This window comes from Sciurus vulgaris, assembly GCF_902686455.1.
Source record: "Sciurus vulgaris genome assembly, chromosome: 16".
Classification (NCBI taxonomy): Eukaryota; Metazoa; Chordata; class Mammalia; order Rodentia; family Sciuridae; genus Sciurus; species Sciurus vulgaris.
The window spans coordinates 60,777,474-60,792,618 of record NC_136477.1 but is presented as its reverse complement, the minus strand read 5'-3'; the positions used below and the strand labels follow the sequence as shown (position 1 = coordinate 60,792,618).

At 44.0% G+C, this 15,145-nt stretch overlaps 1 protein-coding gene and 1 pseudogene across 19 annotated transcripts in view; one reads left to right on the top strand and one right to left on the bottom strand.

Annotated features, from left to right (window-relative positions):
• The window catches only part of MAGI1 (membrane associated guanylate kinase, WW and PDZ domain containing 1), a 692,610-nt gene that overhangs the window by 559,184 nt on the left and 118,281 nt on the right, over positions 1 to 15,145 (top strand). For all 18 annotated transcript variants that reach the window (XM_079114351.1, XM_079114364.1, XM_079114363.1 and 15 more), the window contains one exon: positions 10,169 to 10,375. In XM_079114351.1, the coding sequence (XP_078970477.1) occupies positions 10,169 to 10,375 (207 nt within the window). The remainder of the gene's footprint in view (positions 1 to 10,168; positions 10,376 to 15,145) is intronic.
• On the bottom strand, positions 1,003 to 1,648 carry LOC306647296 (phosphatidylinositol N-acetylglucosaminyltransferase subunit P-like; annotated as a pseudogene). Its single transcript has one exon. The product of its transcript is annotated as a phosphatidylinositol N-acetylglucosaminyltransferase subunit P-like (transcript).

Sequence of the window (15,145 nt, the reverse complement as noted above, 5' to 3'; positions counted from 1 at the left end):
CCATGACTCCCCATCTTTGTGTGTGTGTGAGACTATTAAAAACAAAGGTGCAGACAGCATCCTTATACAAACACAAGGGTCGGTTCCTGGCGGTGCGTTTGTTTGTGTGTTGGCTTTGATGCTGTGCTTTCCAGGTGGCCTTGTTGTCTTCTCTGATCTGCTCTCAAACCCCGAGGCTCACGCAGTCCTCCTGCCAAGGCAGTGTGGTTTTAAAGCCCTTTCAGACATGTGCAGTTCATTTCAGGAAACATTTATTGAGCATCTATTTTGTCCTGAGGCCAGGGCTATAAGGTATGAGGCAGAAGACCACAGTAGCTCTGCCTTGGAGGGTGTTTATGCTTTTTAGTGATTTATTGACTTATTTATTTTTTCAAAAACTCAATCAGACACTGAATCTTTTTTTTTTAAATGGTTTTTTTAGTTGCAGGTAGCCACCTTTGTTTTTATTTATTTATTTTTATGTGATGCTGAGGATTGAACCCAGCGCCTCACCTGTGCTAGGCGAGTGCTCTGTCGCTGAGCCACAACCCCGGCCCCTAGGGATTTCTTTTTACAGACGCCTGTGCTGGGTGCTTGTCAGGGTACCTTGTGTGTATGAGCTGGGCATTCTGTGTGCCTTTTGCTGAGGAGGCTGAGGCGGGAGGATCCATTGAGCCCATGGGTTTGAGACCAGCCTGGCAACATAGCAAGAGCCTGTCTCTGAGAGTTAAAGTGTATTTGAAGTATCAACTCATTTAAAGTTTCCAGCAACAATTCACAATAGCCAGACTGTGGAATCAACCTAGATGCCCTTCAGTTGATGAATGGGTAAAGAAACTACCCTCGTTGAAGTGTCCTTTGGTTGGTGCTGGTGGTGCTGGTGAAGGCCTGACTGCATCTGGAGATATTTATGCCTTTTTTTTTTTTTTTAAGGTAATGAAGTATTTTATTTATTCTATTAATATGAATATTTCTATTCATATTAATAATATGAATAATATTAATATGAATAATTCTATGAATATTTGAAAACATTTATAATATTAATCAAAATTTACTTAAGAGAATGACTTTCACTTTTTTTATATTTCAACATTGAACAATAAGAGAAAATAGTATAATTATGGGCAAAACTATTCTGTCAAAAACTTATCATGCTTGATGGTAGCATGTTTACATGCGACTCACTTTCCGGTGTAAAGTTCTTTGGTTGTGAGAAAGAACATTGGTTTACTTCGCTAATAGGAATATCTCTTAATGCTAGGATGGCCTCTTCTTGGTATTTCTTCTTTTGTTGGTTTGTAGCATAGTTATCTGTGATCGTATGAATCGAGTTGAGGGGAGAAGTACTCATCGTGTTAATTCCAAATAAGAGCACATAACCAATTCCTATAGTGATAAGGAGGTAGACACGTAATGCGACTGCCCAATATTTTTGAGGCCAATAGGTTAAGCCTAAGGAGTTTAGCCAAGATTCAGGAATAAAAGCCCACATAAGATAAAGTATGAAGCCAAACTGGGAGCTTAAGAAAAGAACAAAGCCATAAATCGCTCTTTCTGGCAGTGGCCACGGTGAATTCTCCACCATCTTCCCTGTGGCTTTGGCCAGTCCCAGGGAAAGGCCGGGGGATGGCGCCCCCTGCCCGGGCACAGGCGCACCGCGACCCTGGCCGGGCGATATTTATGTCTTTAAATAGCCACATTGGGTCATATCCTGGTTATTGTGAGAAGGAGGTAGAAGAAGCAGGTGATGGAGATTCCCCTAAGAGAACATCAAGTCTCCATCTTCTGTAACTGGGTCATTGTGGAGCCATTTGTTAAGAGAAGAAGCACTGTCACTGGACCAGGTTCGGGGAGGCAGCAGGAGCCCCATCATGGAACTTTCTGCGACGCCAGCGATACTGCTGACAGCTGCATATACACCTAACAGAACGGAGGACCTTCCGTCTCTATAAAGAACCTGGCCATCATCCCTCACAGGGCACAGAGTTGGTCACTGAGCTCTGCTTTGCAGTTTGAGCCACCTCCTCATTCTGTCACTGGACAGCAACAAAGCAAGGCAGAGGAGATCAGAATAAATGCCTTGGCTTGCCGGGTGCGGTGGTGCAGGTCTGTAGTCACACATAAAAGCAGTTTGGAGGCTGAGGCAGGAGGATCGCGAGTTCACAGCCAGCCTCAGCAAAAGCAAGGCCCTAAGCATCTCAGTGAGATCCTGTCTCTACATAAAACACAAAGTAGGGCTGGGGAGGTGGCTCAGTGTTCGAGTGCCCCTGAGTTCAATCCCTGGTACCCCTCCCAACTCCCCAAAAAAGAATAAATGCCTTCGCTCAGCTTTCTATGCCCTGGGCTAATTTATTTGCTGTGGTGCTTGAAATAAATCAACTCCTTTTTTCCCTCTCCCTTTTTTTTTTCTATTGACATTTTCGCTCTGCAAGACAAGTGTCTGCCTCAGCCAGCTCTTGGGACTTCTGTAGGAGAGAGTTTACAAGAGACGACTATTCAGCAGGGGTGGATCCAAACATGCCCGTTTTACAAATGCCTCTGGGTAGAAGGGGCTGATTATATACTCGGAGCATTGCAAAGGTTTGCCTTCAGCAACAGCTACGCAGCGCCAGGATGACATTTCAAATTGGAGTTATGGGTTGCATATTTCTGCATGTTAATTAGGAAGGGGATGTCAGCATTCAATAATGTTATTGTTTTGCTTCCTAGAAGGTCTGCAGAAAAGCAGCTGCCAACGGTATACTTTTGGGGGACCCAGAGATAAAGCAGGGGTGAAGAGAGTTCTTGTTTGTCATTGAGGAAAATGAGCCCGTCTGGAGTCCTGGTCTTTGGCAGGCCCTGGGAGCCGTCTGTTGCGATAAGCTCTGTTGGCAAACTCTGCCGTGGAATGTTCCCTGTTGATAATGAAAGTAACTAAATAAAATCTGTGCTGTCACTGGCTGTACCTCTGCATAGAAAGAGGGGGAGGCTGGAGCCAGAAAAGTTTGACTTAATTCCCCTGCCCAGAGATGTCCAAGCATTTCTGGACAGAGACACTGGACACAGACACATCTCTCTTATAATGTCAGGCGTCTCTTAGGAATTGTGTGAATCTCAGATTCTTCTTCTGAAAACAGGACTATGGATGCCTTTTTCGGTAAGATGGTTATAATGTTAACTCCGGTTCTCCTGCTGGGTCTCCTATTCCAAGTTGCTGGCAAAGATAAACAGGTCGTTGCAGACCCTGGCTTTATTACCCTCCTGTGCGCGCAGGTTGTCTTTGTGTAGCGAAGGCAGGTAGGGAGAGAAAGTGTAAAGAGAAAGTGCTGGACATTTTATGCATCGATAGCGTCATATGTTGAGCAAGCAGGTAGCAAATCAAAGTGATGCAAGTGACGGTCGTTCAGATGTAATTGACAGATTGGGAAAAACCATCCCGAGTCATGGTGTTCAAAACTGGATCCACAATGGAGAGATGTACAAGGAGGATCCCAGGCTGCAATCCACGTGTCTGTCTTTACTTTTTCTGCAAAGAATTACTGAGGGACATTGTGGGGCTGGTACTGTGTTAGGCCTGGGCACTCAGAGGGGCATACAACTCATGGAGCGTGTGGTTTTGGGGTGGGACTTTAAGAAGAGGACGCGTTCATGTTTCCCTGTTAACATCTGAGAACGGATAAGGACAGTTTTGGTGTAGACCCTGAGGTCTGAGACGCATCCCTGAGGATGAGCAGTTGGGGGTGGGGTGAGGGTCACAGGGAGTTTTGGGGTCAGGAGGTGTGAGATGAGGAGGGGACCCAGTGTGCACGTGAGGGCTGAAAGAAGCCCAGAAGGGCCAGGAGCGGTGGCACATGCCTGTCATCCCAGCAGCTCCGGAGGCTGAGGCAGGAGGATTGAAAGTTCAAAGCCAGCCTCAGCAACTTAGCGAGGCCCTAAGCAACTCAGTGAGACCCTGTTTCTCAATAAAATACAAGAAAGGGCTGGGGATGTGGCTCAGAGGTTAAGCACCCCTGGGTTCAATCCCTGGTACCAAAAAAAAAAAAAAGAGAGAGAGAGGGGGAGAGAGAGAGAGAGAGAAACCCAGCAGGATCTGAGCCGAAAGGGCTACCAGAAGCTGCTGTAAAGCATGTGTGGAGAGTGGGCAAGACCAGGTCACACAGAGCCCTGAGAATAAGACAAAAAGAAATGAAGGATTTTATAAATATCCCCCCAAAAGGAAAATGAGTTTTGTCCCCTTGGGGGTGACATTGCCCCCCCTGAGAATGGATGCTCTGGACTTCCAGCCATGGTGGTTGCTGCCATCCTGGTTTCCTGCTTGTTCTGAAAAGCTTGTTCTGTAGGAGGAAGACAGAGAAAGCTGCCCCAGAACCTCCAACCTCATTGACCCTGGACTAATCAGGGGCCCCCCCTTAGGTGTCTCTGCTGCTCCGAGCCTCAGCTGCTCATCTGCAAAAGAGGAATGATTTCCTCCGTCCACGGAGGGTCCCCCCTGGGCCAGCAGCAGTGCTGAGGTCTTGTTATACCTTTGGAATCTCAGGCCTACCCACACCTATTGAATCAACATCTTCATTTAATATACTTTGTTTGCATTTCAAGTTTGAGAAAAAAAATATATGCTATATAGACTGTTTTAATTCCATTTTTACCTTTTATTTCTAGTACCTAGCATTGTGCCTGACTTAAAAAAGATTCTCTGTGAGGAAATAAGAAATGAATGAACGGTAATTTTGTCCAGATTTACAGGCCATGCAGAATTGATTCATTCTCACTTAAAATCCAGGGTTATGTTCCTCCTTAAATATTTCACAAAGCTCTAAAAGTTGATGTGCAGTCCTTGATCATTTTAAGGATATGTCAGAAAGTATTTTGTTTTGGCCGGACACAGTGTCATATGCTCGTCACGCCAGCAGCTTGGGAGGCTGAAATAGGAGGATCGTGGGTTTGAGGTCGACCTCAGTAACTTAGCGAGGCCTAAGCAACTCAGCAAGACCGTGTCTCTAAATAATAAAGGGCTAGGGATGTGGCTCAGTGGTTAAGGCCCCTGGGTTCAATCCCTGGTACCAAAAAAAAAAAAAAAAAAAAAAAAAAAAGAAGAAGAAAGTATTTTGTTTGGCTTGGCCATGGCCAAAAACTGGGTCCTGTCAATTAAGGCCAGCAGTGCCTTCCTCTTCCCTGCCCTCTCCTCCTGTCTCCAGCCACATCCCTGTTGCGTCTGATTGTAGAACCAGTTCTGAAAACAGCAGCAGAGAGAAACACATTCCCACTTGGAAGGGAGCCCGGTCACCTCAGAAGGGACAAGCTGGGTAACCTGGAGCCTCAGTCGGGGACAGTCAGGCTCCTGACTCACAGAAATGTGCAGCCCGCCCCGTGATCACCCTAGTCCTGAACTCAGTCATGATTCTGCCCCTGATTGCTGCTTCCTGCCTCCCGGGGATCCCTAGACCCGTCCCCCAGTCTCCTGGCGTCGCGCGCACTCTCTGCAAGGCTGATGCTTCTGCTGTGGCGAGGCGTGGCCTGATTAGGATCAAAGCAGAAACTCTTGGTGCCATGAAGAGTTTTCTGGAAGGGAAGAGGTGCGATCTCAAACCCCGAGGGTCCGGTCGGGTGGGGTAGGAGGGTGGATGCTCTGGGCGCGGGCTGTGGAGACTGGTGTAAGCGCATCGTGCTGGCCCGGGCCCCTCCTGCCCCTGGTTGCATGGGGTTCACCCAGCTCAGTGACCTCAGGTGCCAGAAGCCTGGTACCAAGACCAGTCCATCCAAAGACCACCTCGTGGACCCTCAAGGATTCTGACAGGTTTCAGACTTACCTGCTCCTGTAGTCATGGCTCCGTCTGCCCGTGGGGCACTGCTCTGGATGGGGTCCAGGTATTTTTCTGGCAAGGGCTAGAGCAGAACCACAAGTAGGAGCCAAGAGTTTTCTGTAGAAAGCCTTGATTTGTCCAGTGGTCTGGGGCAGATAGATTTTAGACGGGCACTTTGCTGATTCCTCATTGCCCGGGACAGATGAGTCTATGAGACCTTACCCTTTAACTAGTGATACTGACAATCGAGATTTTTAACTGGAAACATCCCAGTTAAATGATGACTATCAATTCAAATTATTTTTAAACAGTGTGTGGGGGGCGGGAGAAAAAACAAACCCTATCTCTACAGAAGTGTTTGCTTGCTCTGCCGTCAGAAGCTGCTAGATAGTGACCAGGCTTAGTGCTGTACGCCTGTAATTCCAGCAGCTTGAGAGGCTGAGGCAGGAGGATTGCAAGTTGGAGGCCATCCTCAGCTACTTAGCAAGGCCCTATGCAACTTAGCAAGACCCTGTCTCAAAATAAAAAATAAAAAAGGGCTGGGGATGTAGCCCTGGGTTCAATGTCCATTACCACAAAAAAAGGGGGGGGGGGAACCACTTTTCTGGAAGGGTTATAATACGGAAAATAAGAAACAGCACCTTTACAAAATCTGGAGTATTTAGTGGTCAGGATAATCTAGTGAGGTCACCATGGCCATGCTCCTGTCCTTATCTCTGAGAAAGTCCTCGAGAGTCTGAGTGCAGAAGACTCAGTGTGATTATTGGCAGACTTGCTTGGTTACTTTTCATAACAGTGAAGCAAGAATTGTCAGCTCCTCTGTTCTGAGCACTTCAGATACATGGTATCTTGAATTCTCGATGTGCTGCTGCCTCACTGTAAAGATCAGCCACCTGCAGCATCCTAGGGAGTAGCGTTGATCCAGACTCACTTTAGTGACCAGCTTGAGAGCCAGTCAAGGTTTTTAATGGACCATTTTATTTTATCCTTAAAATAGGTCCTGAGGTGCGACCTGAGTTCTCTTTTAGAATTCCACTTTTCGTCGGGGTGGGTACCAGGGATTGAACTCAGGGGCACTCAACCACTGAGCCACATCCCAAGCCTTTTTTATATTTTACTTGGAGACAGGGTCTCACTGAGCTGCTTAGGGCCTTGCTTTTGCTGAGGCTGGCTTTGATCTCACCATCCTCCTGCCTCAGCCTCCTGAGCCTCTGGGATTATAGGTGTGCCCCACTGCACCCAGAAATGTTATATAGTTCCTGTTAATAATATGTACTTCTGTCCCCAGTCTTAATTTCTAGAAATAGAGAATAACTCTGAACAAGAGGGTGTGTGTGTGTGTATGTGTGTATATGTGTGTGATAAATATTGATAAATAGACTAATCATTTGCTGCCTTAAGAAAGACTTTGAACTTGAAAACTGAGGGCAGCTGCCCAATGGGAAATCCATACTTATTTGTTAAATTTAGGTGGAACTTTATTTTCCAGGCATTTATTTCTATCATGAACTGCAGATGTCAAAGACTTACTTGGTTTTTTAAATGATTATAATTTTATGAATGTGATTTCAGTTTAATGTCACTGAAACTGAGTGATAGGGTTATAAAATGATAATTATAAAATTATGAGTAAAGAGTCCCATCTTCTGGTTACATTTTTCAGTAGGCTCTTATTTTTAGACATCAGCCTTAGTTTAACATCTAATTCCAAAAATGATGTGGTGTTTTGATATATCAGTGATTGGAAGGATTGAGAATTAAATTCAGTAGGGCTTTCTCTCTCTCTTTTTTTTTTTTTTTTTTAAAACTCACTGTGGAGATTGACTTTTCAATAGTAAATGGTCTTGCTTTCCTAAACTCCCAATAAAATAGTCTTCAGTGAATGAAAAGGTTGCACCTTGAAAGGAAGCAGGGGCTTCCTTCAACTGCAAGGTGAAGTGCATTTCTTGGTTCATACATGTGCCAGTTCTTCCTTGTCCGAGGGTTGGCCCCTCACAACACGTAAGGGGCAGCTTTCTTCAAGTTTTCTTCTTAATTCCTGTTCCTGTGAGTTGGAGATCTGAAAGACATGTTTTTGAAGAGATTGATAGATCACCCTCTATTTAAAAAAAAAAAAAAAAGACCTAGTAATTAACCTGAACATGCTGACCAGATTCCTGCCTGGGACCTTCAGACTTAGACATGGCCGCTCTTCAGTCTGCTAAGTTTTAGAAACGTATATGTTCAGAGTTGCCTTTGGTGACATGGACTATTAAACCACTCTCAAACAGAGTCGATGTGTATATATTCATCAAACTGATAATTCTGAAGTACTTAAAAGAAATAATATTCAAGCCCCTCTTAAAGAAGCAATCTTGAGGGCTGGGGTGGTGGCTCAGTGGTAGAGCACTTGGCTGGATGTGTGAGGCACTGGGTTTGATCCTCAGCACCACATAAAAATAAATAAATAAATGCATCATGTCTATCTATACCTAAAAAATAATGATTTTTTTTTTTTTAAAAGAAACAATCTTGATTTATAAGGATAAAGCTAAATGGAAACAAATGATCATCTTTAGGTCTCATGGTGACCAATTTTTTTTTTTCTTTTGCCTTTTTTAGTGCTTGTAAAATGCCTATGTATTGAGGTACTTGGGTTAGCTAATGGGTTTGGGTCATCAGGAACAAATTCTGTGCACAGGATTTGTTAGCATCTGCCAATTCTCCTTTACTGAACGTAGAATGACAAATATTGGTTAGGATTTACTGAAGAATTCAGTATTATTTTCTATCTCCCTGTCCTTACTCTGAAAGATTTAAGTGGTGAATGGATCAATGGTATTCTAATGTTGATATCATGTAGTTGCTGAATATCATTGATTATTAACTGTGTTTTCCAAACTTTAATTACTCATGAGCTACCTTTATGATTTTGTTCCTATTGGAACAATTTGTTATTTATTTAATGTATTCTTAAGAAAACTTGTAAAAAATAATTTGCTTTGGGGTTTTTTTTAAGACATAATGAGATTTTATTTTTCCATATTTTTTATTGGTGCATTATAATTATACATAATGGTGGGATTTATTGTTACATGTTTGCACATGCAGATGATGTAGCATTTTTTAAAAATATTTTTTCATTGTCAATGGACAACTGAGCATCAAACCCCACACATGCTAGGCAAGTGCTCTCCCACTGAGCTACAGCCCCAGCCTATAGCATTACTTTTAAATAGGAGTTTTCCTTTCTTTTTTTTGGGGGGGGGCACTGGGAATTGAACCCAGGATACTTAACCACTGAGCCACATCCCCAGCCCTTTTTTATATTTTATTTAGAGACAGGGTCTCACTGAGTTGTTGAGGGCCTCCATAAATTGCTGAGGCTGGCTGTGAACTCATGATCCTCCTGCCTCAGCCTCCCGAGCAGCTGGGATTAAATGGGAGTTTTCAAAAGGAAATTCTTATTACTACCATCACTACTATTTATTCCATTGCTTAATTTCTTGTTGTATAAAGCTATTGTTTAAAGCTTTTAGTAAAAAAAAAATCAGTCGGCCTTTTTCAAGTATTGCTGTTTTTCTTCCATTTTAAAGGCAAACTTTATCTTGCTAATATAACATTACTAGTTAGATATTTCTAATGAAAATTAAAAATGTGTTCATAAAAATTAAAAAAAAAAAAAGAATGCAAAAATCCAGTTAACGTACCAGAGTGCTGTAGCAGCCTCGAGTGCACCTTAAACCAAACTTGGGGGGAATCTGAAGGTGGGCCATTTCTGGAAGCATGATCCCTGAGGATACCAGAGATCATGACCCAGAGTTTTCTGTTCCAACTTGGCCAGGATCGGTTCCTGCCCTGCAGGTCCCTGAGCGTCGAGTCTGCCATTCACTTCAAGAGGCGCCACGTGGGGTGCCCACTGCCCTCCTTTTCAAACAGTGCCCCGGTTCCCTCTTCAAGAGGGAAGGTGACCTCAACCCTGCCGGTCTGTAGGGAGGCTGGCAGTAATGAATTTTTATTTTCTGTGAGGCTCACTCTAAATCGGATTCAAGCCTCGTACTGGTGCCTATGTAGCAAAAGGTCGACCAATTGAAATTCAAATGTAATGAAGATGGAAGTTCCGTTTTCTTTCTATTCAGCACACCCCCCTTTGTTTTTAGCCCTCATAGATGCTTTGCACCAAAACAGCACGGCTTCTCTCCTCTGCTTCTGCAGTCACCCCAACCTCGCTGGGTAGCAAAGGCAGACTTGGCTAACCCATCAAAGGAATGAACGAGTTCTGGTTTTCTGGTTTTTATTTTATTTAATGTGAGATCTGGAGGTGAAGTCTTGCAAAAAAAAAAAAAAAATACCAAAAAAAAAAAAACCAACCCAAACAACTAAGTATTCCCTTTTGAAACATGCAAATGTGTCTCTCCATCACCTAGGAAACTATTATGGGACACCCAAACCTCCCAGCCAGCCAGTCAGTGGGAAAGTGATCACAACGGATGCCTTGCAAAGCCTCCAGTCTGGCTCCAAGCAGGCGACCCCGAAGCGCACCAAGTCCTACAATGACATGCAAAATGCTGGCATAGTCCACGCGGAGAATGAGGACCACGATGACGTTCCTGAAATGAACAGTAGCTTTACAGGTAAAGGCCCCGCACTGTCCCTTCTCAACAGGGGTGGCACCAAAGTGCGTGGGGGAGGGAGGGCTTTCCCCAGGAATAACCAGAAGGACGTTCTTCTCAAGAGGATTTCAGCGGGGTGGCCGGAGTTCAAATTCCAGCCACGAGATTCTCAGGGAAGAGATTGTCCCCCCACGTCCCTTAATCCACTTGCCACGCTTCCCAGGAATACCTTGGCCTCACCCAACTAACTTAAACGAGCTGGGGAGAAAGACGTGAACACAGCAATCGAGAAACAACAGCCTGGTCTTCTTCTCTTTGAAAGGATATATTTGGGCTGGGTACCTTGGTGCACGCCTGTAATCCCAGCGACCCGGGAGGCTGAGGCGGGAGGATCGCAAGTTCAAGGCCAGCCTCAGCAACTTAGCGAGGCCCTAAGCAACTCAGCAAGACCCTGTCTCTAAATAAAATATAAAAAGGGCTGGGGATGTGGCTCAGTGGTCAAGTGAGTTCAATCCCTGGTACCACAAAAAGTTTTAAAAAGATATATTTAACATTTTTTCCACTTTGTTCATTGATGTTTAATTTGGCCTTGAAACAGCCCTGTCATCGTGAAGTGAAATATGAGAATTCGGTTGACATTCAGTTGACATTAAACTGACAGCATCCGCTTCTCTCACGCTGTTTGAAGTAGAGATGGTGGAAGTGTATCATGTGCTCAGCTGACTTAGGCCAACTTTGCTCTGGAACCTAAAAGGGGGAAAGACAAATAAATATTCTAGGGTTTTAAATTATATAGCTTATGTTACTGATTTACACCTACCTGCAGAGCTGCGTGCTGGAAAGCTTAGCCATGCGTCGGCGTGGAGGGGCTGTCTAGAACAGGGCTCTTCTTGGCTGGGGCAGCTGAGGTACTGCCCCTCTCCAGGTGGTCCCTTGGATGCTGGGAGAGGTGGGCTTGGCTCTGCGCAGCCATCCAGAGCTATTCAGTCCTGTTTTCCACCATCTGAGGGTTTGACCTCATGTAGTAGTAACTCACAGTGGAACAGCTGCCTCAATATGTGAGTTCTTTCAACCTACAACGTGACTTAGAAAACCACTTCATTTTTCTTTTTTTTTTCTCTATTTAAATTTTTTCTTGAATGTGTTAGAATTAGAGCTACCAACAAGTTATCCGTTGTCAGCATACACGCTCTTCCTCCCTGAGGGGCCCCTTCTCTTTTCACCCTACTTGGTCTCTGCTTGGATAGCCTCAGCCCCAATGAAGCAGGAGATCAGTAGACCTGTATTTTTTTCCCATGTCACCAAGTCTGATAGAATGTTCAGGAAAAGTATCTTATTGTTGCATACTGTGATAGCCTGCCTAGAGCGCTCTGAGATTTTGCCATTTATTAACTAAGCTCAAAAACCTAAATTGCTTAAGATGCTCATAAAATTATTTTTAAATATTTTTTTCAGTTACAGATGGACACAATACCTTTATTTTATTTATTGATTTTTATGCACTGCTGAGGATGGAACCCAGTGCCTCACAGGTGCTAGGCAAGCACTCGACCACTGAGCCACAACGCCAGCCCCTAGAAATTCTTTTTTTTTAATATTTTTTTTAGTTGTTGATGGACCTTGATTTTATTTATGTATTTTTACGTGGTGCTTAAAATTGATCCCAGTCCCTCACACGTGCTATGCAAGCTCTGTATCACTGAGCCACAACCCCAGCCCCTGTAAAATTTTCTGATGACTTTGTTATGATGGTTTTGTGAGAAGTATTGACTCAAAAGAGGGAGATTTGTTAGACATCATGGCTTGTCTCTTGATAGTTGTCTATTTCTGAACAAAATGCCTTAAATCACTTTTCTGGGTTGGGATTGGGGAGGGCAGGATGACATCATTTCCAAGTCTTTCCTACTCGCTCTAAGAATTTGCTTCCAGGAAAAATTTCTTTTTTCCTTTTCTCTTTTCATTTAGAACGTGGTAGACCAGTGGCTGACCTACGGTTGCAATGTCTAGAAGAAATTTGCCATCTTTTCCATATGTTTTCATTAAAATCAACTGATTTCATCCCTTGGGAATATTTCATCTATATAGAGTAGCCCCCACCAAAATGAAAAGAAGTTATATTACATTGCTTTTAAAAACATCTAATACTTTAATACCTTGATAGTTCAATAATAAAGACTAGCAAGTCATGTTACAACCCAAAAAATAGATGCAGTCACAGTAACCAAAGACCTCTTAGGCGAGGGGCAATTAGTCAGCTCTGCCCAGCAGACCCGGTGACCCCCAAGTCTTTGGGGCATAAAGCCGCCATCATATGCCTTTATTTGTCCTCCATTTATGTACAAAGATGATTTCTTGGCAGAAAGCAAGGACATAGGGGAGGTAGTTGACTGTAAGTCTTGATGAACGTCCCATTTCTAACCACTGTACATTTCTGCCTCTAAAAGCCATGCCCCAGAATACCTGACCCTATAAAATCCCCCCTTGAAATCCTGTCATTTAAGAAGAAAATGTGGGGCCAGGTGCTATGCCGCACACCTGTAATCCCAGTAGCTCAGGAGGCTGAGGCAGGAGGATCGCAAATTTGAGGCCCTAAAGCAACTCGGCGAGATAAAATTCAAAAAAGGACTGGGGATGTGGCTCAGTGTTTAAGCACCCCTGCGTTCAATCCCTGGTACCAATAATAATAATAATAGTTCCTTCTGTGTCCTTAATGAGGATAGCATTGCACTGTTGGCCCAAACCCACAGTTTTTCATACTAACAAAAACTGTTCCAAAAATATTTTGTTCCTCTTGGACAGCTTTGACACTACTTAATGAGCCATTGCAAATAAAAAGTGTTTGGTTCATCCACTAACTACCTTCCAGAGACCTCAAAGTGTTATTAATCTGGTTTCTAGGCTCTTTTCTCCACGGTTCTCCCCATTATTGAAAGTTAGCTTGTTGACACTTCTTTTTCCTTGATACTGATGTTAGAGCATTGTTTTGAATGTTACAAGGTAATACGTATAAGCCCGGCATGGTGGCACATGTCTGCAATCCCAGGGACTCGGCAGGCCAAGTCAGGAGGATTGCAAATTCAAAGCCTGCTGCAGTAACTTAGTGAGGCCCTAAGCATTTCAGTGAAACCTTGTCTCTAAATAAAATATAAAAAGGGTTGGGGATGTGGCTCAGTGGTTAAGCACCCCTGGGTTCAATCCCTGGTACCAAAAAAAAAAAAGAAAAAAAAGTGTGACCTGGTAGGGAGACCCAGAGAGTAAAATAGTCACTAAATAGCAAATATGTTAAATATCAGTTATCTCCCTGATATCTTCTAAAGGGTCTCCATGTCAAGAGGGAAACTCACATAGGACTGGAAGAGCCGATGAAGACACTCGATCCAATGTAAGGGAAGGATTCCCTTAGGAAATGCAGTTTAAACCAAAATCCAAAGAAGAAACAGATTAATCTGTTGAAAAGGGATGAGACTGGTTAGAGACACAGTGGCACCTGCCTGTGATTCCCAACAGCTTGGGAGGCTGCGGTAGGAGGATTGTGAGTTCAAGGCCAGCCTCAGCAACTCAGCAAAACCCTGTCTCTAAATAAAATATAAAAAGGGCTGGGGATGTAGCTCAGTGGTCCCTGGGTTCAGTCTCTGGTACCAAAAAAGGGGGCAAAAAAGCATAAGAGCTCATGTTTCTCTGATGCAGTGTGGCAGATGTTTTCCAAAGCTCTGTATGTGCACACCAGGGAGGTTAGCTCATCTCTGCAGTGAAAGAACTCTCGACGTGAGTGCAGAGCGGCCATTGCGACCCAGAACACCCAGCTCCAGAACCTGTGTGCACATCTGGTGTGCCTTTGTGTGTTTTAAATTAACTTTATCAGCTCGTAAGAGGCCCCAAAGATTTTGACTGAGTTTTGGACGGTGGAAGAGACACATAAATCTAAAACCAGGCAGGGTTTAAGATAAGCCTCAGGAATGTTCTTCTGACATGAGCTTATGTTCTCAAAGTCACTGCCCAACGTCTGGGGCCGGGCAGGGAGACAGAGAAGAGAAAACGCTTGGAAACCTCTGTTTTACCATGAATTAAAAATGTCATTCACAGTTTACAAACCATTTTCACGTGTACCTGGTGACCTCCTGGTCATCTTGAGAGACAGGCAACTCAGGTACCTCCTTTGCAGCTCACGGGTGAGGACACTGAGTGAGGATGTGTGTCCACACGGCCACACATATGAGCACAGGCACCCACCCAGACTCTCCCTGACCTTCTCTTCCACCTGACTGCTGGCATTCGTTGGCACCCTTTGGTTAGAAAATGATAGTAGTCCTTCTAAATGTTTCATGAGTTAAAAGTTCTTTTCCTTTTCTTTTTTTTTTAATCCAAGCATGTATCAAAGTCAAAGCCATGACCAAGGTTATGGAGTCTTGAATCTGCCCTGTGTGTATGCAGACCTCTCGTTTTGTGCTGTTTTCTATCAGAGAACGAGGTTGTTTGTTCTTCCTCTTTTTTTTTACTCTTCCCCCCTATTTTTAAGGGGTACATTATTGTTGTACATAATGATGAGATTTATGGTTTTATATTCACACGTGCATTCCGTGTGACAATAAGATTTGACCAGTCTGACTTTGGCTGGTTTCACGTAGCATGATCTTCTCCATTTCCATCCATTGACCAGCAGCTGCCCTGATTTCCTCAGCCATGGGTTCTAGAACTCAAGCCCCAGCTGAAGTTAGGACTTTGTACCCAAGTAACATTCCTTTCCATTCTTTGGACACTTCTTTCTGTCTTGGTCCTCACACTGTGGTTCTT